Below are 23,228 nucleotides of genomic sequence, written 5' to 3'. Positions count from 1 at the left end.
GATCACGTCTCACTCCTCCGGGGTTGGCAGTAGAGGGCAGTCATCTTCTGGAACCTATTTTTCCTGGGGGCCTCTCACCAGTTACTGCTGGGACCTTACAGGCTACCTGCCTGTCCAGCTCCACTGGTCAGGTTGTGGTTTCCGGGTCAGGGGTGATTGTGCCCTGGCCAAGGGTGGTAGTGGTGGTAGTAACAGAGACAGGCAGATTCGGGAAATCATTTGGAGGCTGTATCAGCCAAGCTCCAGTCAGGAAGTCAGAAGCCTGCTAGTTTTTTCTTTTCTTTTCTTTCTTTCGGGGGTGGGGGGAGGGGAAAGGGAGAGAGAGAATCAAGCAGACTCCATACCCAGCACGGAGCCCCATGTCACGACCCTGAGATCATGACCTGAGCCCAAATTGAATCAGACACTTAACTGACTGCACCACCCAGGCACCCCCATGCTAGTTATTTCTAACAAAAGGTGTTAAATATGGGAAACTGGTCACAAAGTGTTGGGAGGGCTGACAGAGCAAAAGGGAGAAGGGAAGGTGTGCCGCAGGAGTGAGACTTTCAAGGGGCGGTATCGACAGGTGCCGGAGCTAGACAGGGTGCCGCAGTGGCCTTGAGTTGCTGAGGGGACACCACGGAGCCACTAAAGTCCACACACCCTCACCCCACTGCTACGGCAACGTGAGTCATGGCTGCTATGTCCTTTCTCCCGCCTTCTCTTGTCTTGCTGCTGCCTCCCATGGGCAGAAATCAACAAATGGCCAGGGCGTCCGGGAAATCCAGCAGTATCAAACAGAACAGAAGGGAGGGTGTGGGGCTGAGAGGCAACAGTAGAAAACCAGGGGACGTATAATCACAGGACTTGCCGACAGACAGGATATGGGGGACGGAAGGAAAGGGATTAAGGATGACACCCAGGTTTTTTGGCTTAAGCAGCTGAATGAGTGAAGTATCCAAGTGCTGATATAGGGGGAAGTGGGTGCAAGAACTGATAGGAAGGAGAATTACCTTAAAATGCTACAGTGTCAGCCTCGTATGGACACAATAAACACACAGATGGGAGGGGAACTGTTGCTGACAGACTCCGAGGCCAGGTGATGTTCACATCATGCTTTGGTTTGAGGAGCAGGAGCACTCGTGCTCAGGCCTCACTTTGGCATCCTACTGGAACCAGGTGCTCTGCTCTCAAATGGATACCATCGACGCTCACCTTTAACTCATGGGGGAAAAGACTCCATTACATTTTCAGGGAACACTCAGATTGCCTCCTTCGGCAAGAGCGGAGTCAGCGCTAATAAACACCACTGATTCTTGTCATCCACAGTAGTTGTTTGTTTGTTTTACCTTGTTTAACTATGCTCCAGGCTTGAATGCACAACCCTGAGATCAAGGGTCACATGTTCTACGGACTGAGCCAGCCAGGCACCCCGTTACCCACAATAGTTCTTTCTATAAAGCCGTGACAGTCACCCAGTCAGCAAACCCTGAACCATCGTTCCTAGGGAATACAGGGTTAGGTTTCTATGTGCCCCTGGTCGTGCTGTGTTCATCAACCAACCGTGGACTCCCTGAGCTCACACCCACCAGCACTGGAAGTCCTGCTGGACTGAAGCTTATCTAACACACATCACGGCCCTCACGCAGAGAAAACGCTAGACGGCACGTCAGCTATACTCGGAGTTTTTTATTTTATTTTTTTAAGGTTTTATTTATTCATGAGAGACACACAGAGAGAGGCAGAGACACAGGCAGAGGGAGAAGCAGGCTCCATGCAGGGAGCCCAATGTGGGACTCGATCCCGGGTCTCCAGGATCACGCCCTGGGCTGAAGGCGGCGCTAAACCGCTGCGCCACCCGGGCTGCCCTCGGAGGTCATTTTAAATAGAATCACCAGCAGTAAGAAAACGTAGCAATACCCAGACGGCGCACAGAGCGCTTGTTCACAGTCTGAGAGCTGAAACCAGAGGCGGAATGTCCCCGCTTTCAAGCCTCAGCAGGGAAGGTAGGTGTTGGCTGACTTAAATCTTTCACTGCTCTGAGCTTGCCAGCAAATAACTGTGAAACACTGCATGGGGGATCCCTGGGTGGCTCAGCAGTTTAGCGCCTGCCTTGGGCTCAGGGCGTGATCCTGGAGACCCGGGATCAAGTCCCGCGTCGGGCTCCCCGCAGGGAGCCTGCTTCTCCCTCTGCCTGTGTCTCTACCCCTCTCTCTGTGTGTGTCTCTCATGAATAAATAAATAAAATCTTCAAAAAACAAAAAACACTGCATGTATTGATTTGGGATCACACACATACTTCAGTGCCTAAGTGGATTCACAAAGGCAGAATCTGCAAACAACCAGGATCCAGTGTGCTTCCTGCTGAAGCCGTCAGCCCAGCGGAGCTGCTCCAGCACGTCTAGCGCAGCCAGGCGGTGAGCATCCCGGACGGCGCTCGCAGTGCGCTCCTCGCTCCTCCTCAACACCCGTGGTTACTCCCTTTGGTTCCTTGCTCTGTGGCCCTAGAAAAAAATCCCCTAACATCTATACCTCAGTTAACCTAGCTATGAAACTGTTACTATAAATGCTAATTAACTGTTAGGCAGTTAATTGAGTTATAAATTATAAGCCAGTTTACGTGGCTCACTTTTTTTTTTTTTTTAAGATTTTATTTATTGGGGATCCCTGGGTGGCGCAGCGGTTTGGCGCCCGCCTTCGGCCCAGGGCGCGATTCTGGAGACCCGGGATCGAATCCCACATCAGGCTCCCGGTGCATGGAGCCTGCTTCTCCCTCTGCCTATGTCTCTGCCTCTCTCTCTCTCTCTCTGTGACTATCATAAATAAATAAAAAATTAAAAAAAAAGATTTTATTTATTTATTCATAAGAGACAGAGAGGCAGAGGCAAGGGGAGAAGCAGGCTCCCTTTGTTTCCCAGGTGCCCCCGTGGCTCACTTCTTATCAGTGTCTCTGTCTCTCCTCTACAGCCAAATTTCAGGCTCCCCCCACCCCACTAAATCAGTTACCACTTACTATCTTCCAGAATTGTCGCTGCCTAGTCTCATGTCATTCTCTTTCCTATGATCTATCCTTGCTGATTTATATCTTTAAAAATTGCTATTCCTAGGGGTACCTGGGTGGCTCAGTCAGTTAAGCATCTGCTTTTGGCTCAGGTCATGATCCCAAGGTCTTGGGATTGAGCCCTGCCTCAGGCTTCCTGCTCAATGGGGAGCCTGCTTCTCCCTCTGCCCCTTGCCCCCAATCCCACTTGTGCTCTTTCTTTCCAAGTAAATACAATATTTTTAAAAATTATTATGATACTGTCATTGTATAGGTATAAAGGAGGGAATGAAGGTGTAAATACAGTGTTCAATACTTGTTTATTTCGAAGTGTTGAGAGCTTAGGATCAGCAGAAAAGGTGAGGGACGCTTCAAGCAAGGGAAACTGCCTGCATAAAAGTTTAGTTAGAAGAGGGACTTCCGGGGCACCTGGGTGGCTCAGTTGGTTAAGTGTATGCCTTTGGCTCAGGTCATGATTCCAACTGCCAAGGAGCCTGCTTCTTCCTCCGTCTCTCATGAATAAATAATAAAATCTTAAAAGAAGAAGAGGGACTTCTGGAACCCTGGATACAGCACAGCAAGCAGACTGATTTTCCAGTTTAACTTGGGGGATTATAGAAAATGAGGATCTTGGGGTAGGGAGAAAGTAGACAAATGAAGTCTTAAGAGGCCTAGTGGAAAACTTATACTTCGTAACGTCATCACTACATACTACATTTTGTGGCACTTAATCTCTTCACATAGTTTTACCCACACGACAAGCCTAACTTCTTGGGAGTCTGCTTCTCTCCCTGCCTCTTCCCCTCTATGTCTCTCATGAATAAGTAATGTCTTTGAGGTTTTTTTTTTTTAAAGACGTTTATTCATGAGAGACAGAGAAAGAGAGAGAGAGGGAGAGAGAGGCAGAGACATAGGCAAAGGGAGAAGCAGGCTCCATGCAGGGAGCCCGACGTGGTACTCGATCCCAGGACCCCAGGACCACGCCCTGAGCCAAAGGCAGACGCTCAACCGCTGAGCCACCCAGGTGCCCCCAAACCTCATTTCTAGTCTTTTTTCCCCCTTATGATCCTCCAGATTTTGGGGGGAGGGGGAATCACAGCCTAGTCTGAGCCTCCTGTACCTCTAATCAGAACAAGAGCTCAGCATGGTTTAGCCACACTCTTGAGAGACGAGAGACGGGGGGGGGGGGGGGGGGGGGGGGGAGTCTGCCAAGTGAGACTCAGACACCAGGTGGAGAGCTAGGATCCCTGCTCTGCTCTCCCCAAACAGAAAATGCCAGCCTAGCCATTGAGAACAATGTAATTAAAGAAATAACATTACTTATTTTTAAAAATAAAAGATCTGAAGCAAACAAGGTAAAGTGAGAAGATCTAACAGAGTAGTGGGACACCGGTGTTTCTTCTATTCACTGTGTGATTCAAAGATTTCATTTTGGGACTCCTGGGTGGTTCAGTGGTCGGGCATCTCCCTTGCTCAGGTCATGGTCCTGGGGTCCAGGGATTAAGTCCCACATCGGGCTCCCTGCAGGGAGCCTGCTTCTTCCTCTGCCTGTGTCTCTCCCTCTCTCTCTCTCTCTGTGTCTCTCATGAATAAATAAATAAAATCTTAAAAAAAAAACCCTCATTTTTATTTATTTTTAAATATTATTTATTTTATTCATGAAAGACAGAGACAGGCAGAGACAGGCAGAGGGAGGAGAATCAGGCTTCATGCAGGGAGCCCGATGCGGGACTCGATCCTGGGACCCTGGGATCATGCTCTGAGCCAACTGCTGAGCCATCCAGGGGTCCCTCAAAGATTTCATTTTAAAACCATATATAAGAAATGAGACAGACACGTAACATTCACTCAGTCGAGTTTATTAAATTTACTGTGTGCTCAGCACTGTCCTAGGTAGTAACATGAGAAGGATTATAAAACATATCAACAAGGGAAAAATATACTTTGTGCTAGACTAATTTGCTATCATTTCCATGTTGCTTTCCAGAGAGTTTTTAGATTGTTTGGGAGGTATGTGGTCCCCCTCTCTCCACATTCCCCTAAAGCTTCTAGTTCTGTCAAATAACACGCCGTTCTGACCATCCCCTGAAGAGCAGAGGGTGAAGGAAGAGCGGCTTCCTGCCCATGTCACAGTCAAGGGCTGGTCATGGGCACCCATGGTCGGGGAGACTTGTTGAGAGGGAAACTGCCAACCCCAGGGTTCAGGGCACTCACAGTGAATCATAGGAAGGCCAAACTTGGGGAGGCCACAGAGAGGGCCCTGGGCCCTCACCCCCTCCCGAGGGGATGTGCTTAAAGTGCTAACACTGTAAAAAAATGATGCATAGCTACATGCTGTCTTGGGTGCCCTTCCCACCTTCCTCTTTTTCTCCTGACTTGTGCTAATGCCAGGCACTGACACCACTGGGGGCTAGGCCAGTGGGCAAGTCTAGTGCCCAGTGAAGAAATGGAGAAGGTCTAGTATCTAACCTGTGATGCCCAAGAGGAGGCAGAGACAGAGAAGGGCAGAGAGGTATGCAGCAAAAGGGACTAGTTTGTGCTTGGCCACTGCCCCTGGGCCAGGCCTTGGTTCCTGGGCAAAGGGCAGTTTGATTCTATATAGCTATCAGGGTCCTAGATTTTCCCTGAGAGCACAAAGCTGCATAGCACGGGAAGCAAGTGAAGACGTGCAGGCACCCCCCCACCCCCCACCCCCGTCCCCCATCTGGGCATGCCCCATGCCTGCTGTGCAGAGTGCTAAGAGTACCAGTGTGTGGCACAGAGCAGCCCCAGGCCAGCAGGGCCACACCACACCCAGACGCTGGAGGACCTGCAAACACGCGGACAGAGAGCTCCATCCGCAGGGGCACAAGCAGTGAAGGCCCCCAACCCGAGTCAGAACAACAGGCTGAGGTCCAGCTGGTGGCTCTGCCAAGACACCTGTGCCCCTGAGGGTCAGGTCCCACTTGGATGACACAGAGGGCGCCCCAGCCAGGACAAGCTAAAGTAGGAGTGGCATGACCTCTTCACAATGGCAACAGGGCCAGGCAGGGGTTGCCTTAGAGAAGGGGGGGGGGCAGGAGCCAAGAGGGCACCCCCCCATCTCACCCTGCTCAGAGCCAGATCTCATCACTGCTCACACTGGACACTCGATAGATATAGCCCAGCATCGGGAGCCGGATGAAACCTGCAGGGTCAAGGATGCCCGGGACTCAGTGAGCATCACTGCCTAGAAGGCAGGAGACCCCTCTCTGCCTCTTGGAGGCTCAGAGGCCTCTGGCAGAAGCGCAAAGGCTGGGGAGCAGAGCGGGGCCGAGGGCCCACATCCCGGTACCTCGGCTGGTGAGGAGGCCACCGGGCTCCGGGTCCAGCAGCTCTGGCCGGCTGTTATTCTGAGCCATCTGCCGGTCGGCTGGTTTCCCTGCTGGGCGACAGAGGGGGTGGTGCCCAGGATGAGGGGCTGCCTGACGGGGCCGAGCCCCTCCCAAGTACCAAGGTCTCTCTTCCTCCGAAGCACCTCTGAAGATAAAGGCAGGGCAGACAGAGGCCGGCCGTACCTCTGGAATCCGGAGTGAGGTCGTTGAGCTGGAGGTTGGACGGGAGGGACATGTTCTCCCGGGGCAGGCGCACGTTGTTGAGTTTCAGGTTGTTGGAGTCACTACAGGGCAGACAGCCTGGGATAGGCCCCGGCTCCGGCAGGCACAGATGCCTGCTTTGGGGCCCAGTCCAGAACTAGGGAGTCCCCTGGTTTCCAGTGTCCCCATGCTGCATGCCGGGTCGGCCCAGCCAGCCAGCCAGGGGAACAGTTACCTAGAGATCAGAGACGGGCGCCGGGAAGGGCCTAGGGGAAAAGAAACCACACACTTTCTCAGGGAGCCCGCCCACACTGGGCTCTGCCCCTCTGCCCTTTCAGACCCACAGCCCTCAGGCAAGGGATCCCTCCAACGCCCAGCTCTGGCTCTGGGACAGATGGGGTTCCCAGTGCCCAGCCCCGCTGCCCGAGCCGCATCCGGTTCCCCCCGGGGACATGCCCGAGAAGACCTGGCACTTGTCAGAGATGGCTTGTTGTGCCATAGCCCTGTGTGCTGTCCTTGCCGCCCCTCCCTCCCCTGCCCCTGCTGCTCTGCCACCCTCGCTCCCCACCCCCCCACTCCACCCCTGCCTTGGACCTACCTTTGGTCTTCTTCTCTTTCCTGCAGACCAGGCAGGCCACCAGTGTGCTGAACCCCACCAGGGCGCCCAGGGCAAGCCCTCCGGCCATGATGATGCCCAGCAGTGGCACTTCCACTCGGGTGGCCAGAAGCCCTGCAAGTTGTCCTCTGGTTAGGTTCTCAGTGGGCAGGGCCCCCCAACTCTGAGATGCCACAGGGACTACTCTGTCTTCCTTGCCCAAAGCGGTCGGCACTGCTCACTCGCAAGACTCACCCAAAGGGCAACCAGTCTTTTCATTTCGGTACTGTGATCCTGCACCCACCTGAGGCTTTGCTGGGCCAGCTGCTGGCAGTGCTCACCCGGGGCGGGAAGCGAGGCGCTGGTGACACCCACGTCGTTGGTGGCCACCACGGAGAGGTTGTGTGCCAGGCTGCGGAGCTGCAGCTGCACGGTGTGGTTGGTGAGCCAAGGGTAGTTCTGGGCATCCAGCACCAGGAAGTCGGAAGTGTTGACGGTCACTGGCCCATCCTGGTCGATCCAGGTCACATTGGCAGGTGGGTTGGCACGCACCAGGGCAAAAAGGACAACCAGGAGGCCTGGGCCCTGACTATCCTGGTATTTGGCCCCGACCTGGGCAATCTCTGGTTTAACTGGTGCAAAGCAGAAGCCAACAGATTCTCACCACACCCCTCCTACTCCTTGCCCTTTCTTCCCAAACCCAGAAGGGAGCCCGGAGCCTGGACCTCTCCTCAAGGGGGCACTGGGAAACAGGACAGCTGGGTCTCCTGGAGACGCAGCATCTCATAGTGACTAACAGTATCAACACCAGAACCAAAACGTTTGGATTTGAATCCTGGCTCTGCTTCCTAGCTGTAGGACTGCAGACAGTACTTAACCAATCTGTGGCTCCGTTCTTGTTTGTAAAATGGAACCAACAATCGTAATCACCTCATAAGATTGTCCTGAGGATAACGTGCGCCAGTATTTGCAAAGCGTTTAAGTGTTAGTCAACTGGTCTATCAGGCCACCTGCCTGGTGGCTGCTGGGGGTCCCTGGGCAGAGAACCCCTGCCCCTGCCCACCTCAGGGGCACTCACATTGCACATTGAGGATGACAGAAGCGTTGGCTGACCGGCCACTGCCGGGGTCCTGCAAGGAGCAGTTAAGCTCATGCTGGGCCCTCTGGGCAGTAACAGTGAAGGTGCTGGTGCCTCCCGAGAAGGCCTCCCCGCCAACGCTCAGCAGTCTGGAGGTGCCGGCCTCCTGCAGCTGTCCGTCCAGGTACCAGGCCAATCGCGGGGTTCCAGAACCCCCTGCCACGCGGCAGGTGAAGGCGTGCTGCTCATTCTCCCGGAGAGCCCGCTCGGCCCAGGTCTGACCATCAATTTCTGGTGCCAATTCCCCCCAACCTGGAACACAGCAGGGGTTCTGGGAGAGCGGGGGAGGGGCGGAGCCGGTGCCTGGGCAGCGGGCCAAGGGCCGCAGGAGCACCTGGGTTCGCTCACTGGGGACCGGCCGGACCTTGGGTGGGTGCGGGGAACCCGGTGCTCCGGGGCCGGGTGCGCGGAGACAGGGGGGCTTGGCCCCGGCAGCGCCGGGCCAGGGGGTGAACGGGGGGGGGGGGTACCTGAGCTCAGAAGGGCTGGCAGGAGCAGCAGCGAGCGCGGGAGGGCAGCCGGGCCTGGGGGCGGCGCCATGGCGGCTCCGGCCTACGCCGCAGGCTGCCGAGAGAAGGGGGCGGGCCTCGAGGTCAGCCGGGGGACGCGGGCGGGCTCGGGAGGTCCTCCGGGGTTGTGCTCTCCGGGAACAAATACAAACCGTGCACCCACACACACGGGCACTGCCCGCAGCGGCGAGGGCGCCGGGAGCGCAGCCGCGGGGCCGGAGCCCGCCCGCCCGGAGCCGCCCGCCAGGCGGGCCGAGAACACCGCGCCTCCCGGGACCCACGGGCGCCCGCCCGCGCCGGGCCCCACACGCATGCGCACACGCGGGCCCGCGGCGCGTGCCCCTCCCCCCAGGGGACCGTCCTCCCGGCCGTCTCCCCCTCGCCCCTTCCCCCCGCCATCTGTCGCCCCGCGCCCGCCTTCCACCCCCGAGGACTAGGCGGAGCCGGGGCGCAGCGGGGCGTCCGGGCGGCGGGGGTCGCGCGGGAGCCCCGCCCCCGCCCCCGCCCCCCCGGGGGCTCACCTGGCGCCCGCCCCGCGCTCCGCACGAGCGGCTGCTCAGGTCTGCGGGGCGCCGCAGTCGGCGGGGCGGTGCCAGGCGGGACCAATCAGCGCCCGAGCCCGCCCGCCCGCCAGCCCCGCCCCGCCCCGGCCCCGCCCCCATCCCGAGCACGGCGGCCCGCGGGGTGGGCTGCCGCGGGGGCGCGGGCGGCCGCACGCAGACACGGGAGAGTCGGGGGCAGGCGGCAGCTTTATTGGCGCGGCTCAGCGGCCGTTGCGGGGCCCGTGCAGCTGCTTCATCACGTCGGCCAGCATGCGGTTGCACAGCGCGGCGTAGGGGTTGAGCAGCACCAGCTGGCGCCGCGCGAACGAGCTGCCCAGACGCGCCGCCCGCTCGAAGTCCCCGCGGGCGTCGTCGTCCCGGCCCTGCAGCCGCGCCAGGAGCCCGCGCTGCACGAAGCCCTGGCGGGCGGCGCGGCCCCGGCCTCCGCTCAGCGCCACGGCGCGCTCCAGGTCCTCCAGGGCGCCTGCGGACGGACGGACGGACGGCGGGGGGTCAGGGCCCAGCCACCTGCCCTTGCTCTCGCCCCTCCGCTTGGGGATCGCGACTCTCACCGCACGCACGGCGGCCTGGACAGCTTGGCAGGACTCGCCCCGGGCTGCCCCGCAGTCTCCAGTGGCAGAGGGCACTGACCCCCCTTTTACACCCAAACACGGAGGTGCGGGGGCGATTCTGGACGGTCCCTAGCTCGTGGGCCTGGCCGTTTATTCCACTCGTTTGCTGTTAAGCGTCTACCCTGCGCCGAGTGACTGACTCTGAATCTGAGTCTGAAAAAACTGCCCTGTACTGATAACCATTTCTTAGAAAGACCATCAAATTCATTTCTCTTAATTTTCGTTCTGAAGGCATTTCTCGTATTCATTGTACGCTGTAAACCTGTTCTTCCCGCTGACTGCCTTTCCTCATTCTTTATCTCCTGGATCTTCGTTATTCTGTATTTTCATGAAAGGAGATCTTGGAAACCAGAGCTGGCCCTGGACATTTTCATGTTTATCATTGTCATACAAGATACTTGGAGTAGGCCTTAGAACTCAGCGCAACGTCAGGCAGCCGGCTGGTAGCACTTTAGCGCCCAGCTGGAATGTTTCTGGGCTCTGCCTCAGTTCACTCATGCTCTCTCTCTCGTCTACAGGGCTGTCAGGGTGCTCGAGGAACTCCTGCATCATCCTACAGAGAGGCCCATCTCTGTCCTGTTTCTGTGTGTTTTGATCCCAGAACCCAGCAGGGGCTATGCTCCCCAGGCCATTCTAGATAACTAAGAAGCTCTTTGATCACAGTGTTTCTGGGTTTCCTTCCAAGGAGCTCATCTGGAGGAATCAAAAGCCTTTTCCAGGCAGCATCACTTCTGTTTCTCTCTGGGATTCTGGTCTTTGTTTTTTGTTGTTGTTGTTGTTGTTGTTGTTTTAAGATTTTATTTATTTATTTACTCATGAGAGACACACAGAGGGAGGCAGAGGCACAGGCAGAGGGAGAAGCGGGCTCCATGCAGGGAGCCCGATGTGGGACTCGATCCTGGGACCCCAGGATCAGGCCCTGGGTAGAAGGCAGGCGCTAAACCACTGAGCCACCCGGGGATCCCAGATTTAGGTCTTTGGACAGTCCCTGGCTGTTTTTACAGCCTGGCCCAGCCCTGCCCTGCCCTGCACAACCCAGGTAACAAAGCCTGGGAAAGGGACCCTTGGTTCCCCACTGTTCCCAGAGTGGAGTCCAAACTCCCTGGGACTGGTATTCCTGGCCTCAGGAGCACTTGATCACCCTCTGGTCTCCAGCATGGCCTTCTCTGTCCCATTGTCCCCATTATAGTGTAACCCAAGTGCAGCAGCTTTGATCCAGTCAGTCCCCAGTTGAAATCCTCTGATGATTCCCCATATTTTCAAGACACAGTGCAACCTGTGCCTCTCACCCCCAGTCCTTCACCATCAGACCCTTATTTACTTCTCCAGACTCTACCCTCCCACCATTCCCCATTCCAGCCAGTCTGGAGATCTGGAGTTCCCTGTACCTTTTCATTCCTTCTGGGTCTCTACAGGCTGTACTGTCCCCCACCCCCTCCATCCAGCTACCTCCACCTCTGGGCAGCCCGGGTGGCTCAGTGGTTTAGCGCCACCTTCAGCCCCGGGTGTGATCCTGGAGACCCGGGGTCAAGTCCCATGTCGGGCTCCATAGGTGGAGCCTGCTTCTCCCTCTGCCTGTGTCTCTCTCTCTCTCTGTGTCTCTCATGAATAAATGAATAAAATCTGAAAAAAAAAAAAAAAGCCACCTCTGGGGAACCTGGGTGACTCAGTTGTTGAGCATCTGCCTTTGGCTCAGGGCATGATCCCGGGGTCCTGGGATTGAGTCCCTCATCGGGCTCCTTCTCCCTCTGCCTATGTCTCTGCCTCTTTCTCTGTGTCTCTCCTGAATAAATAAATAAAAATAAATAAAGAAAACCTCTACTCCTCAGGGGCAGATACCCTGCTGACCCCACCCAGCTCGTTAGACACAAAATCAGAGCTGTGTGTCTGTCCTACCCCCTGGACTGCGAGCTTGAGAAGCACCGACTCTGGAGCCCTGCCCACCTGGTTCAAACCCCAGCTCGGCTCCAGTGTCTTCAGCTGTAAAGTGGAGGTAACGATAGCACAACCTTCTGGGGTTGTGGTGAGGATTAAATGAGTTACTAGAGCTTACATGGCAAGTGCCGGAGTCCTGGCACGTAGTCGTTGCTGTAAGCAGTCCGTCTGGCAGGTTTGTCCCAATGCCCAGCCCACTGCTACAGTAGGAGACTCTCATTAAATGTTTGCTAAATAAACCAGTGGAATGCAGTCTCTTCTGACTTTGACAATTGGCTCGAGAGATAAGCAGGGCCCGTAAGATCTCTCAAGTCAGAACAGAGGTTCCAGGACAGGTTCGTGGCTCCCCAGCCCCACAAGCCCTGGCTCTCTGGTCTGTGGCCTCCAGGGCCCCTCCGCGGAAGCGCCAGGGCATCTCCCCTCACCTGCCACGTCTCCTTGCAGCCGGCGGGCCTGGGCCCGGTTGTTGTAGGCGGAGGCCCTCTGGGGCAGCAGGTCAATGGCTTGGCCAAACCTCTCCAGGGCCGTGCTGAGGTGGCCGGCCTCCGCCGCCATCACCCCCTGGAGCTCCAGGGCCTTGGACTGCTCCAGCTGCGCTCGAGGAAAAACCTCATCTGTGTCAGGGAGAGAGCAGGGAGGGGACGGTGTGCAGGTGGGAGCAAGGAGCAAAAGCCACGCTGGGCTTCGGAAAGCCGCGGCCTGAGCCGGAGCCGGCCTGCCGGGCCGGGGTGTAGGTCACTGCAGGAGTCAGAGGCCGGGTCATGGCCCGGGAGCCGAGGTGGCCGAGGTCGCAGGCGTGTCTACGTTCTGAAGGGACCCGGGAAAGGGGCTTCGGCTGCTCATTGCCACGGGAATGAAGCCCCGACTCCTTAGCTCAAGGTCACACGGACCCTAAATCGCCCAGCTGGGACTTGAACCCAGGTCTTTCTGGCTCTTTGGCCTGTCCCCACTTTGTTCTACTACACCGCCTCCAACACGGAGACTGCCAAGGCCCGCGGGTCGTGAAAATCACGTGGGACGTATCCCTCAGCTTTTCAGACCGCAGTTTCAGTGAGACCGAGGCTTCTCTCCTTTAGAAACAAAGGTCATCAAAAGTCCTGATGGGGGTGGGGGTGGGGGTTGGCGCCTGGCCGACTCAGGCTGAAGAGCAGGCAACTCCTGATCTCAGTGTCCTGAGCTCAAGCCCCATGTTGGGCACAGAGCTTACTTAATTAAAGAACAAAACCAGGGCACCTAGGTGGCTTAGTGGTTGAGGGGCTGCCTTCAGCTCAGGCCGTGATCCTGGGGTCCTGGGATCGAGTCCTGCATCGGGCTCCCCACAGGGAGCCTGCTTCTCCCTTCTGCCTCTCTCATGAATAAATTCTAAAAATCTTAAAAAATAAAACCAAAAAACTCCAGGTGGGGGTAGAAGGCCTCATTAAAAAAAGAAACTCCAGGTGGGGGTGTAAGGCCCCATTAGAGGCTGAAGGAAGGGCCGGTGGGTGCATTCCCTCTGTGGAGGGCTTAGCTCAGTGTTGGGCTTGCTGAGGTTTGTGTTGAGGTCAGTACCCTTCAACTGAGCCACCCATGCCCTTCCATTCTCTGTGTTGAGAAAGGCCCTGTTGGAACAAAGATGTGAGTTGAGCATTTCCTACCCCCCCACCCCACCGCCCCTTCCCCCCAGCACAGCTGAGCTGGGATTATGGGCTGAGTTATGTGGTGAGGTCAAGTTCAGAAGTATGAGGCCTGAAGGACAAACCGTGACTTTCTCCTTTGGGCAGAGATGCTTGCCAAGCCTCCACCAGCGCAGTAAGTGCATGCGGACCTCTGGCATTCCAACCTCATCATCACCCAAGGGTCATGGAACAAGGGGTCTTGCGAGACCACCGTCCTCTGCTGCCCTGGTGAGGCCGGCCAGCGTGGCACGCTCTAGTCCAAGGTCAAACTCACCTTCATCTACTTCTTCCTTCTCTACCTCCTCTTCCACGTCCAACCCAACAAGGTCTCCAAACGGGGTGTCGGGGTTGAAGATGGCCCGCAACACTGCCTGGTCATTTGGAGTCCCCATGGTGCTCAACTCCCAAATCCCAGAAGGTGACTCAGGAGAGTGAAGGGAGGACGGAGGGGGGCTGAGCCTCGCAGCCAGCTGATCTAGAGGGCAAGGTTCTGTTTGAGGCTCGTCCCTGTGAGGAGTGTCTTCCATTCCTGAGCTGTACTGTAAACTCAACCTCATTTGGCCTGGGGTTAGCAACCCTGGCTTGCAGAATATTTACAAATAGTGCTCAACTGCCTTCCCACCCCCACCCCAAGTCTTAGGGGAACAGAGTAAATGAATCCAATTTCTGCCGTAAGGTGGAATGAAGCAGAGAGGGTGCTGCTCAGGTTCTTTCTGAAATGATTGCGTTTTAATATGTTCATAGACCAAGAGAAAATCCTTGGAAGCCCTCTTGACCGCCCATGGATTTTAAAAAAAGGCCGGGGGGGGGGGGGGGGGCGGCGGCTTATGAGAGGTAAAGCTCTTTCATTGTCCTCTTGACTCCTTTTCCATATCCAGGAGTAATTGGGTCCTGAACACACACCACTGATGAGTAGGGTTAGAAAACACAGTTCGGACAATCAGTGTGGAGTGGGGCCAGAGGAAGGCAGGGCAGGGTAATTTAACAAGTTAGCTTTAAAAGAAGAGAAGAGTCGCAGGTACTTTGCAAATCAGGTCACAGGCCACTTGCTGCTGCTCTCCCCTCCCCCCCTCCTCCATCCCACCCAAAGCCAAAAGAAAGCTCGATCATGTGCAGCAATAAACTTGACATGTTTATTAATTAAACTATCACTTAAATAAAAAAAAGTGCATAGAAAATAAACATGTTTAAAAACTCCTTTTTTTTTTACAACTATGTACACTTTTTACTTTTACATTCAGTCTTTCGTAGAGAGCTTTCAGCATTATTATTTTTTGAACTATTAAAGTATTTTCCTTCATCCCTGTCACAGGGAGTTAACACTGATGGACTTTAGACACATTTTTTTTCCTTTTTTTTTTTTTTTTCTCTTTTTCTCTAACCAGAAGCTTGGAAGAACACAAGGAAAAAAAAAACAAACAAACCCAAAAGATCTGTTATACATGATAAAGTTGTCAAGAAATGTCTTATTTCTAGAAAAGAAGCTTGTCATCTGTTGAGCTTTTGAAACAATTATTCAACTACCTGTATTTACTAAAGAGACTGTTAAAAGTTCAATGAAAGAAACACCACAAGTCTATTTTCTTGGTTGGAAAGACAGAACTAGAGTACCTCGGAAACAAGATACCAAGAAAGCACAGAACACAATTTCCCCCTAAATGCAGGTGGTAACCCCAACATTCATAACCAAAAATAGAGAAAACAAGGCGTACAGGTACGGACTGGGACATTCATGGGCAGAAAAAATCCGGGTGACACCGTGTCTGCGTTCCTCTCTGATCCTAGGAACGGACTGCTTCACCGCCCCCCTCTGTGGTTTGGGTGTCCCCTCAACTCCGGGGGATCAGAGGGGTGCCAGACTGACATTTTCCTGCCACTACTAGCAACTGTAACACAATCCTTATCTATAGTGTTAAGAGAATTAAAAGCCATGGACTGAACTAGGCTTTGTTACATGGTGCATTACTCTATTAGTTCCTATATATATCATATTTATATTTATTTGAAAACCAAAACAAAACGAAACAAAGTTGAAAGTTTTCAGAGTGTGAGACTTGACTGGTGTATTCATGATTCGGCACAAAAACCATCTGCTCAAATAACCTTGTATTGCTTTAAAATGAAGGAAATGAAACATAAAATTACACCCAGCCCTTTGCAATGACCCGCTTTTCCTTTAAAAAGAAAAAAAAAACCAAAAGACCCCACAAAACCCCCAAACTTGATTTCTAGTTAAAAAAAAAATCCCAAATCAAACTTAAAAGTTAACATCTGATAAGGTTTTGACCTTTAGTCTTTTCAGATATTTGATTGAACGTCAGTCCTTTAGAAAGATACATTCATTAAAAGATTTTTTTTTGTTTTTTTTTTTTTTTCTGGTTTTTTTTTTTTTTTTTTTTTTTTTAATGTTGTTGTAGATTTTAAATCAAAGGAGCTGCATGGTGCTCACTGCATTGGCCGGGGGAAAGGGGGGTGTGGTTTGACAGAGGCAAGCGGGGTGGTGGACTATACCCCGGCAAAGGAGTCTGGTTGAAAATGTGTATATATATAGCTGCCAGGGCTTCCCCCTTAATTCTGGTGATTGGTCTAAAAACCGGAGGGGCTGTGCTGGAGGTGGTGGACGGGAACAGAGGGAGCCCAGGGACCAGGTTCCGGCCGTAGGGTCAGCGCCATGCAGCTGTTCTGGTTACACAGTTGTCACTGGCCACCAGGAAATGCAGCCACAACAGGTTCTAGCAGCAAAGCTCTAAGTGAGCGGGCTCTCTCACTGAGAACTGACCAGGCTTGCAGCTGTTACTCCTTAGGGATTCGGGATGCCCCTTGGGGGGATTCCTGGGAATGACCCACCACAGTTCCTCGGTCTGCACTTTTTGTGCGGAGATTCCCTTGGTCACTTTCAAAACAAACTCAGGTGTTTTTAGAGACAGATATGCCGGTTTGTTTTTGGTGTGTGTGTGTGTGTGTGTGTGTGTGTGTGTGTTTTGCCTTCTTTCCCTCTTGTAGGGAAACAGCTTATTTCCCCAAGTTGCTGGCAGGTATGCTGAGTTTTGGCAATGGACTCAAGGCTGAGCTAGAAGAGGAGTTACTCAGTTTCTATGGTTGACAGTTAGGGAGTGAAAAGGCAAGGCAAACCATCTGCAGCTGGCAAGAGAAGGAGAGATGTAGGTCCCTCCCCTGGCCTCAGGGGTCGGGACTGGTAGAAAGAGAATGAGGAGGGGGCTCACAGTACAGCATGGCCTAGCAGGGCAGTAACTAGGTCTATTTAGCTGAGTTTCCCCCACCCCCTGACTGGCCTTTGGGTCTTTCTCAAGGTGAATTCATGACCCATCAGTGCATTATCATTTCAGTAACAAATGCAGCTTAAGGTTTTTTTTCTTTAAAAAAAAAAAAAAAGGAATAAAAGGATTTACAAAAAAACCTCACACAGTGCAATAATAAAGGAAACCAGACACTAGTGGAACCCCTAGGGCCACAGTATCTTGTTCACGGGCAAAGGAGGAGGGAGGCGAGGTCTGGGTAGAGTGTTTTTCCCCAGGCCCCTGCTGGCACTTCTCCATGGTGACAAGGAAGTCTCTGCCATCCTGGCCACAGTGCTGGGCTCCCTGCACGACAGCGAAAACAGTGACAATGTTCCAGCAAAGCCACCAGACACAGTTCTTAAGGTCACGGAAGAACAGGAAGCCCAGGGTGGAAGGCACAGCAGAGCCATGAGTCCTGGGGCAGAGAGCGCAGGGCTGAGTCGTATTGCTTTGCTAGACTTCCGTGGGATTGGGCTTCTGGCCGGAGGGAAGGGCGCCCCGCCCTCTACTGGACTACACTGCTCTGAAACCCAGTGGCCGAAAAGGCAGAGGAGGATCTGCTTTATCGTGAGTGGTCAGACTGTGCTTCAGTTTCAACGGGCTGCCCCAAAAGAGGGCACAGGGGAATCCGTGGGTTCTTTGCAGGTATGAGGACTCGGTGGGCAGAGGGAAAGGGGATGAGGTGACCGATGAGGCAGATGGTAAATGTCAGGTTGCCATTCAACTGGGTTGTGATCTCGGAAGTAGGGCAAGATGGGGGAAAGGGAGCCCACACCGCTCACCACTCCGAGCTAATCCCTGGAGGGATGGAGAGAGTGCAGGAAAGGACAGGGACACTGCTGTGTCAGGATACTACCACAGCCTCTTGAGGAGCTTCAACACGGGGAGGAGGGGAGCGGCCCGATGGCGTAGGGTGACCTTCCTTGTCCGTTTATTGTCAAAGAGCAAACCCAGGACACGTTTATGTCAACAGGGCACAAACAAGCTACACATTAAACAACAAAAGTACACCTTCCAGGGGGAAGTTGGGCAGGAAAAACCAGACTTTGTGTGTACAGCTGAATATTTTTCTCTAACTTCATCCTATGAAAATAAAAAATTATTAAAAACCGATCTTCTTTTAAATTAGGATAATACCGCGGTTTAAAAAATAGCCTTGTCATAAGTGCTTCTCCCTATGAAGTGCTTCTCATAGAAAAATATACAAAATATATTTACATTTATAAAACCTTAAATAGTAAACTGTAAACAGAACAGAGTAAAATCCAATGACTTAATTTAACAGGTTCAGGACACCGTCTTGGGGAAAGGAAGAGAAGAAACATTTGATGCTGTTTTGACCACATCCTAAGGAGTAATCAGGGCAGTAGTGTCATTTAATTTACTTCATCTGTGAATTTTGCCAGGTGGCCGAGGTCCCTCGGTACAAGGTGGTCTAGTTCCCAGGTTTTGGGCCTTGAAATCTGATTAGTGTTCTGCCTTCAACTGGACACCGACCGTTTAAAAATTAAGTCTTCCTATGTCTTAACAAGGGGAAAAATAAAGTTACCATGTCCTAGGAATGGGACCCAGGGGTCATCCTGGTTGTGATACTCTGGTTGTTGCATGATTCAGATCCTATTTAAATAATCTTCTGCTTCTAAAAAATCATGCTACATATATTTCTTTTAAACTCTCCATGGAGCTTTATGAAAACTCCAAATTCTGTCTGGTTATGGCCAATGGCTCCTGTCCACTTCCCCACTGGGAGTGCTTACAGGCTCAGGGATCGTCTTGTGGGCATATACGATGCCCGACCGGGAGTGTCCTTGCGCAGGGAGTCACTCCCCTCTACCACCCAGAAAGAACGGGAAAGCAGTGGGATGAAACAGGGGGAACGAAGAAAGTGGAGGGAGGAGGAGGAGGAATGAGAGGGACACCGCTCCTATTGTCAAGAAAGGTAATTGGCTGAGATAAGGCTCATGGGGGTAACACTCCCACCTAAAGCCCACAGGCTCCGTGTTTGGTGATTAATTGGCACAACCCCAAGACAGCCTTTTGACACCAAAGGTGCTCAGAATCCTGTCTCCCAGCCATAAGTGAACTCTCAAGCAGGAGGATAGTAGGGAAACCACCAGACCTTCTCTGTTTGTTCAACAGATGGTGGCTACAGGCTGGGCCGGCTGGCGAACTATCAGGTATCCAACCAACTCTGTATCCGGGGCCCTGGCTGACCCCTCGCGTATAGTGCTTGGGAAAGGGCCAAGGTGAGGATGGAGACACTCAGGCCCAAGCTCCCAACATACCTAACCCTCCACAGGCTCCTTCCAGGCAAGTCTGCTAGCGACCCCATCTCCCATGCTTTAACGGCATCCAACCAGAGGGGCCCCAGTAGGAAGCCGGTCACAGATCTTTTCTTCGAGACCTCATCTCTCTCTCCAGGACTGTGATCACATGTATAATGTGAATATGGGACGCAAGGGGGCCCAGCCGTCACGGAGGCCCCTCAACTGTGCCCACTCAATCCTGGCACTCCCTGGCTGCTGGCAAAGGCCTTTAGCAGTGCTTTGGGTGGCCCTGGGTCCTAGCACTCCAACGCTGGGGGACAGGAGCACAGGAGCAGCTTCAGTTGAGGAACTTCCGACATTTCTTGGCACCACAGTTGCAGGGGAGCTTGTTGCTGGCATCCTCGATGGGGAACTTATAGTCGTAGGTGAGCTCTTCCCCGCGGTAGATCTTGCGCATGGCGAAGATGACGATGTGCTTCTGCCCGTCAATGTTGATGACCCGAGAGTAGCAGTTGGGCTCACAGGAGTGATTGATGAAGCGGGCCGCATTTCCGTGCATGGTGGCGTCCACCACCTCCGAGTCATCGATCCGGAACATGTAGCAACCGATGCCCTACACGTGAAGGAGAAAGGGAGACCCCCTGTTATTGAGCACAGCTCGGGCTGGAGAGCATTGCCCATCCTTTTCCTGGTGTGGCCTACAGCTGCGGACGAAAAAAAAGTTTCTTCCGGTAAGATGTCCAGATTTCTCCCATCTTTCAAGATGCTTCTGTAGCAAATTCCTACATTATAGCTACTAGACTAGAGGTTTCTTAATGTCTCCACAGGAAAGAGAAACCTAAAACATTGTGTCATTAGGTGCTTTTGATCCTGGGATCCACTCAGACAAACCTTCAAAGAGTTTCCCTGTGTACTAGTCCTGAGGGTGGATTCTGAGCTTCTCCTGGGCCCAGCACAAAATTTAAAGATGTCAAAATGTTAAAAAGAAAAAAAAAAAAAAAAAGGAAAGGAAAAAAAGTATGTTTGAATTAATAAAGTATACTATTTCTTTTGGGATATAGGGATCATATTTTAGGTTGATGGCCCCTTTCTACTTCCAACACCAGAACTGGGACAGTGAAAAGTGAGACACTCACCTTGCTGTCATAATACTTCTCTCGCTTGTCAGTCTGGATGGAGCGGATGACATTGCCAGCATATTCAATCACCATCTCACCTGCATCAATGTTTCTTTTACAAAAAAGACCCCGGCCATGGATGGGAGACCTAAGACATAGAGATGGAAAAGAGATTGGCCACCGATTTCGCAAATCAGGTTAACTGTGTGTTAAATAAATAATGAATAAATAAATAAAACCTCCTGGACTGTCAGTTTCCCAGTAAGGACAGACCCTTGAAAAGAAAAAAAGAACCTGGACCCACTCGATTTGAGTACGTTACTTGTTCTAACAAAATGGCCAAAAATGAAAGATTTCTCCACTCTGTAGCCCACTAGAAGTAGCAATATTCTAACATTTACTATGTTAAAGCCCTTGTTCAATGCAAGGAGAGGCAGGATCCCAGGACATCAGGTCCCATTAATCATAGCTAGAAAAACCTCACTTACTGAATGTCACTCCAGCATTTAGCCCACTTTGATTTTGGAAAGCGATTAGTTTTCTATAATTCTTTCTACAATTTTAGCCATACCTGTAGACACCAACTGCCTCCTTAGAAGTCTTTTTTAAGTGCCGGAAACGCATGGGCATTGGCAGATCCATACTAGTTGCCCGCCTAAAGAGACAAGGCATATTATTAATGAATTCTCTTCAGGAAATAATCAATTTTGAGTTTTGGATCGAAAGTTTCTAGAGAATATAACTCTATTATTCTCTTTGTTCAGTGCCAAGCATAACAAGTGTCTAATAAAATGAGGCCTATAATATACACAGTACTTTCCAACCATGGTAACTATGGTGCAAGAGTATAATTTGGTTAAAGAAAATAAAATGTACATCTTATAGTTATCTGAATGTCTCCTCTCCTCTGCCAGCCAGCTACTGCTACTTTAACACACTACACATCAAGTCTTCTTAAATGTTATCTGGTAAATTCTGATCCAAGCAAATCTACACAGTGCCCCGAACAGCCAGAAGAGAGGGAAGCAACGAGTGTTCCTAATGACCAGCTCCACCCAAGACTTACCGAGCTGACTTCAGCTGTACCTCCTCCTCTTCCTCATCATTGGGGTTGTATTCAGGAGGCTGCCGATGTTTGGAAGCCAGGAAGTTAAACATGTCAAATGCTGACTTCCTGGAGCCAAAAGATTAAAATATACTTTAATAAAAATCCTTTTAACAGAAGCAATAAAGGATCTCTTTGACAATGGAAACCTCAAAGGTTACGTGGGGAAATGATCCTATCATTAGATAATAAAAAACCCAAAGCTGCTTAAGAAAGAGAATGGAACTTGCCTCAGGTGAACTTCAGCCCTGGCTGAGCCATGTGGGTTCAGGGGGGGTTCGTTGGCCTCCTCTGGTTTATGGAAACGGAATTTGTAATTCCTACAGTGCTTGGCACCAGAGAGCTGCTCAATCAGGAACACAACTGCATCGTGAAGAATCCCCAGCATCCTCAAACCGTTAACACCTGTTGGATATAAGGCACCAGGGTAGCGAGGGTGCAGCTGAGGGTGCAGCCAACAGGAAGCTGCCTGGTACTAAAGAAACGTCTGAGCTGGAGAAGAGCTCTGCCAGAGGCTGCTCAAGGGTGAACTGCATTAAAGACTAGCCAAGAATCAGCATTAGCTAGTCGTGGAGATGACGCAGACACAAGTCTATCAATATGGAAAATGTTCACAACAGATTGAAAAACACACTCCATCAAACTATTTTCTATGTCCTGTATATACCAGATAGGGCTATATATGATTTCATTTTATGGTCATAATGTTCAAAGGAGGCAAGAAATACCAGCTTTCATTACCACATCTTGGGGCACCTGGGTGGTTCAGTGGTTGAGCGTCTGCCTCCAGCTCAGGTTGTGATCCTAAGGTCCTGGGATCAAGTCCCACATCGGGCTCCCAGCAGGGAACCTGCTTCTACCTCTGCCTCTCTCTCTGTGTCTCTCATGAATAAATAAATAAAATCTTAAAGATAAATAAAAACCACACCCAAGGTCACACAGCTAATGCAACAAGGTTTGAACCTTAGGCTATGGAACACTGACCATGATCCCATTTTTGTTTATAGATTAATGGGGTACCTGGGCTTTGTAACTTCATACATAAGTATCTCACTAAAACTTAAATGTATGTAAGCTGCTGGCATAGATAAATGTATGTAAGCTTCTGGTGAAATGCTTTCTGAAATGACTGGCTTCTTTCATTGAAGGGATGGGGGCGTTCCAACAACTGCCACACCACTTTGACACTAGAAGTAGCAATGTTCCAGGTGCTGGTTGGCTCAGTTGGTACAGCATGTGATTCTTTTAAGATTTTATTTATTTATTTGAGAGAGAACAAGAGAGCGCACAGAGGGAGAAGCAGACTCCCTGCTAAGCAGGGAGCCCAATGAAGGGCTCTATCCCAGGATGCTGGGATCATGTCCGGAGCTGAAAGCATACGCTTAATCAACTGAGCCACCCATGTGCCCCTCATGGGCAAGTGCCCTGCATTTTTTATTTCTTTTAATTTTTAAAAAAGATTTTATTTAGGGATGCCTGGGTGGCAGAGTGGTTGAGCTTCTGCCTTTGGCTCAGGGTGTGATCCCAGGGTCCTGGGATCAAGTCCCATACTGGGCTCCCTGCAGGGAGCCTCCTCCTTCTGCGTCTCTCTGGGAGTCTCTCAAGAATAAGTAAATATTTTTAAAAAAATATTTTATTTATATGAGAGACAGTGTGCATATATAAGCAAGGGGGAGGGGCAAAGGAGAGGGAAAAGCAGATGCTTAACTGACTGAGCTACCCAGGTGCCCCATAGCATGTGATTCTTGATCTCAGGGTTGTAAGTCTGAACCCCATGTTGGGTGTGGAGTTACTTAAAAATCTTAAAAAAAAAAAAAGGAAATAGCTAATCTTCTTTACATTTTATCAAGTCAACAG

The 23,228-nt window shown here is 52.0% G+C and overlaps 3 protein-coding genes across 10 annotated transcripts in view; all 3 read right to left on the bottom strand.

Moving 5' to 3' along the window:
• Positions 1-4,865: 4,865 nt before the first annotated feature.
• TMEM25 (transmembrane protein 25) lies at positions 4,866-9,398 on the bottom strand. Of its 5 annotated transcripts, XM_077893731.1 has the most exons (9): positions 9,340-9,398; positions 8,780-8,873; positions 8,250-8,561; positions 7,513-7,803; positions 7,175-7,306; positions 6,812-6,842; positions 6,559-6,659; positions 6,336-6,425; positions 4,866-6,188 (listed from the first exon to the last, which is right to left on the bottom strand). In XM_077893731.1, exons 2-9 carry the CDS (start codon positions 8,847-8,849, stop codon positions 6,115-6,117), a joined length of 1,101 nt encoding a protein of 366 aa, XP_077749857.1. In that variant the 5' UTR covers positions 8,850-8,873; positions 9,340-9,398; the 3' UTR covers positions 4,866-6,114. The 5 variants fall into 5 exon arrangements, with proteins under 5 accessions (XP_077749857.1, XP_077749855.1, XP_077749858.1 ...); XM_077893729.1 differs by lacking the exon at positions 9,340-9,398 and having other exon boundaries at positions 8,780-9,076; XM_077893732.1 differs by lacking the exon at positions 9,340-9,398 and having other exon boundaries at positions 6,336-6,422; positions 8,780-9,076.
• A 168-nt stretch (positions 9,399-9,566) lies between these two features.
• TTC36 (tetratricopeptide repeat domain 36) lies at positions 9,567-14,118 on the bottom strand. Its single transcript, XM_077893728.1, has 3 exons — positions 13,857-14,118; positions 12,353-12,541; positions 9,567-9,844 (listed from the first exon to the last, which is right to left on the bottom strand). Exons 1-3 carry the CDS (start codon positions 14,107-14,109, stop codon positions 9,582-9,584), a joined length of 705 nt encoding a protein of 234 aa, XP_077749854.1. The 5' UTR covers positions 14,110-14,118; the 3' UTR covers positions 9,567-9,581.
• Positions 14,119-14,693: 575 nt separating this feature from the next.
• The window catches only part of KMT2A (lysine methyltransferase 2A), an 88,054-nt gene continuing 79,519 nt past the window's right edge, over positions 14,694-23,228 (bottom strand). For all 4 annotated transcript variants that reach the window (XM_077893724.1, XM_077893725.1, XM_077893726.1 and 1 more), the window contains 5 exons: positions 21,598-21,776; positions 21,333-21,436; positions 20,838-20,921; positions 20,285-20,414; positions 14,694-19,761 (listed from right to left, as the gene is read on the bottom strand). In XM_077893724.1, coding sequence (XP_077749850.1) covers positions 19,486-19,761; positions 20,285-20,414; positions 20,838-20,921; positions 21,333-21,436; positions 21,598-21,776 — 773 coding nt within the window. In that variant the 3' untranslated portion in view covers positions 14,694-19,485. The remainder of the gene's footprint in view (positions 19,762-20,284; positions 20,415-20,837; positions 20,922-21,332; positions 21,437-21,597; positions 21,777-23,228) is intronic.

Source organism: Canis aureus, chromosome 3 (assembly GCF_053574225.1).
Source record: "Canis aureus isolate CA01 chromosome 3, VMU_Caureus_v.1.0, whole genome shotgun sequence".
NCBI classification, from domain to species: Eukaryota; Metazoa; Chordata; class Mammalia; order Carnivora; family Canidae; genus Canis; species Canis aureus.
The sequence above is the reverse complement of the archived record's forward strand: the minus strand, read 5'-3'. Positions and strand labels throughout refer to the sequence as shown.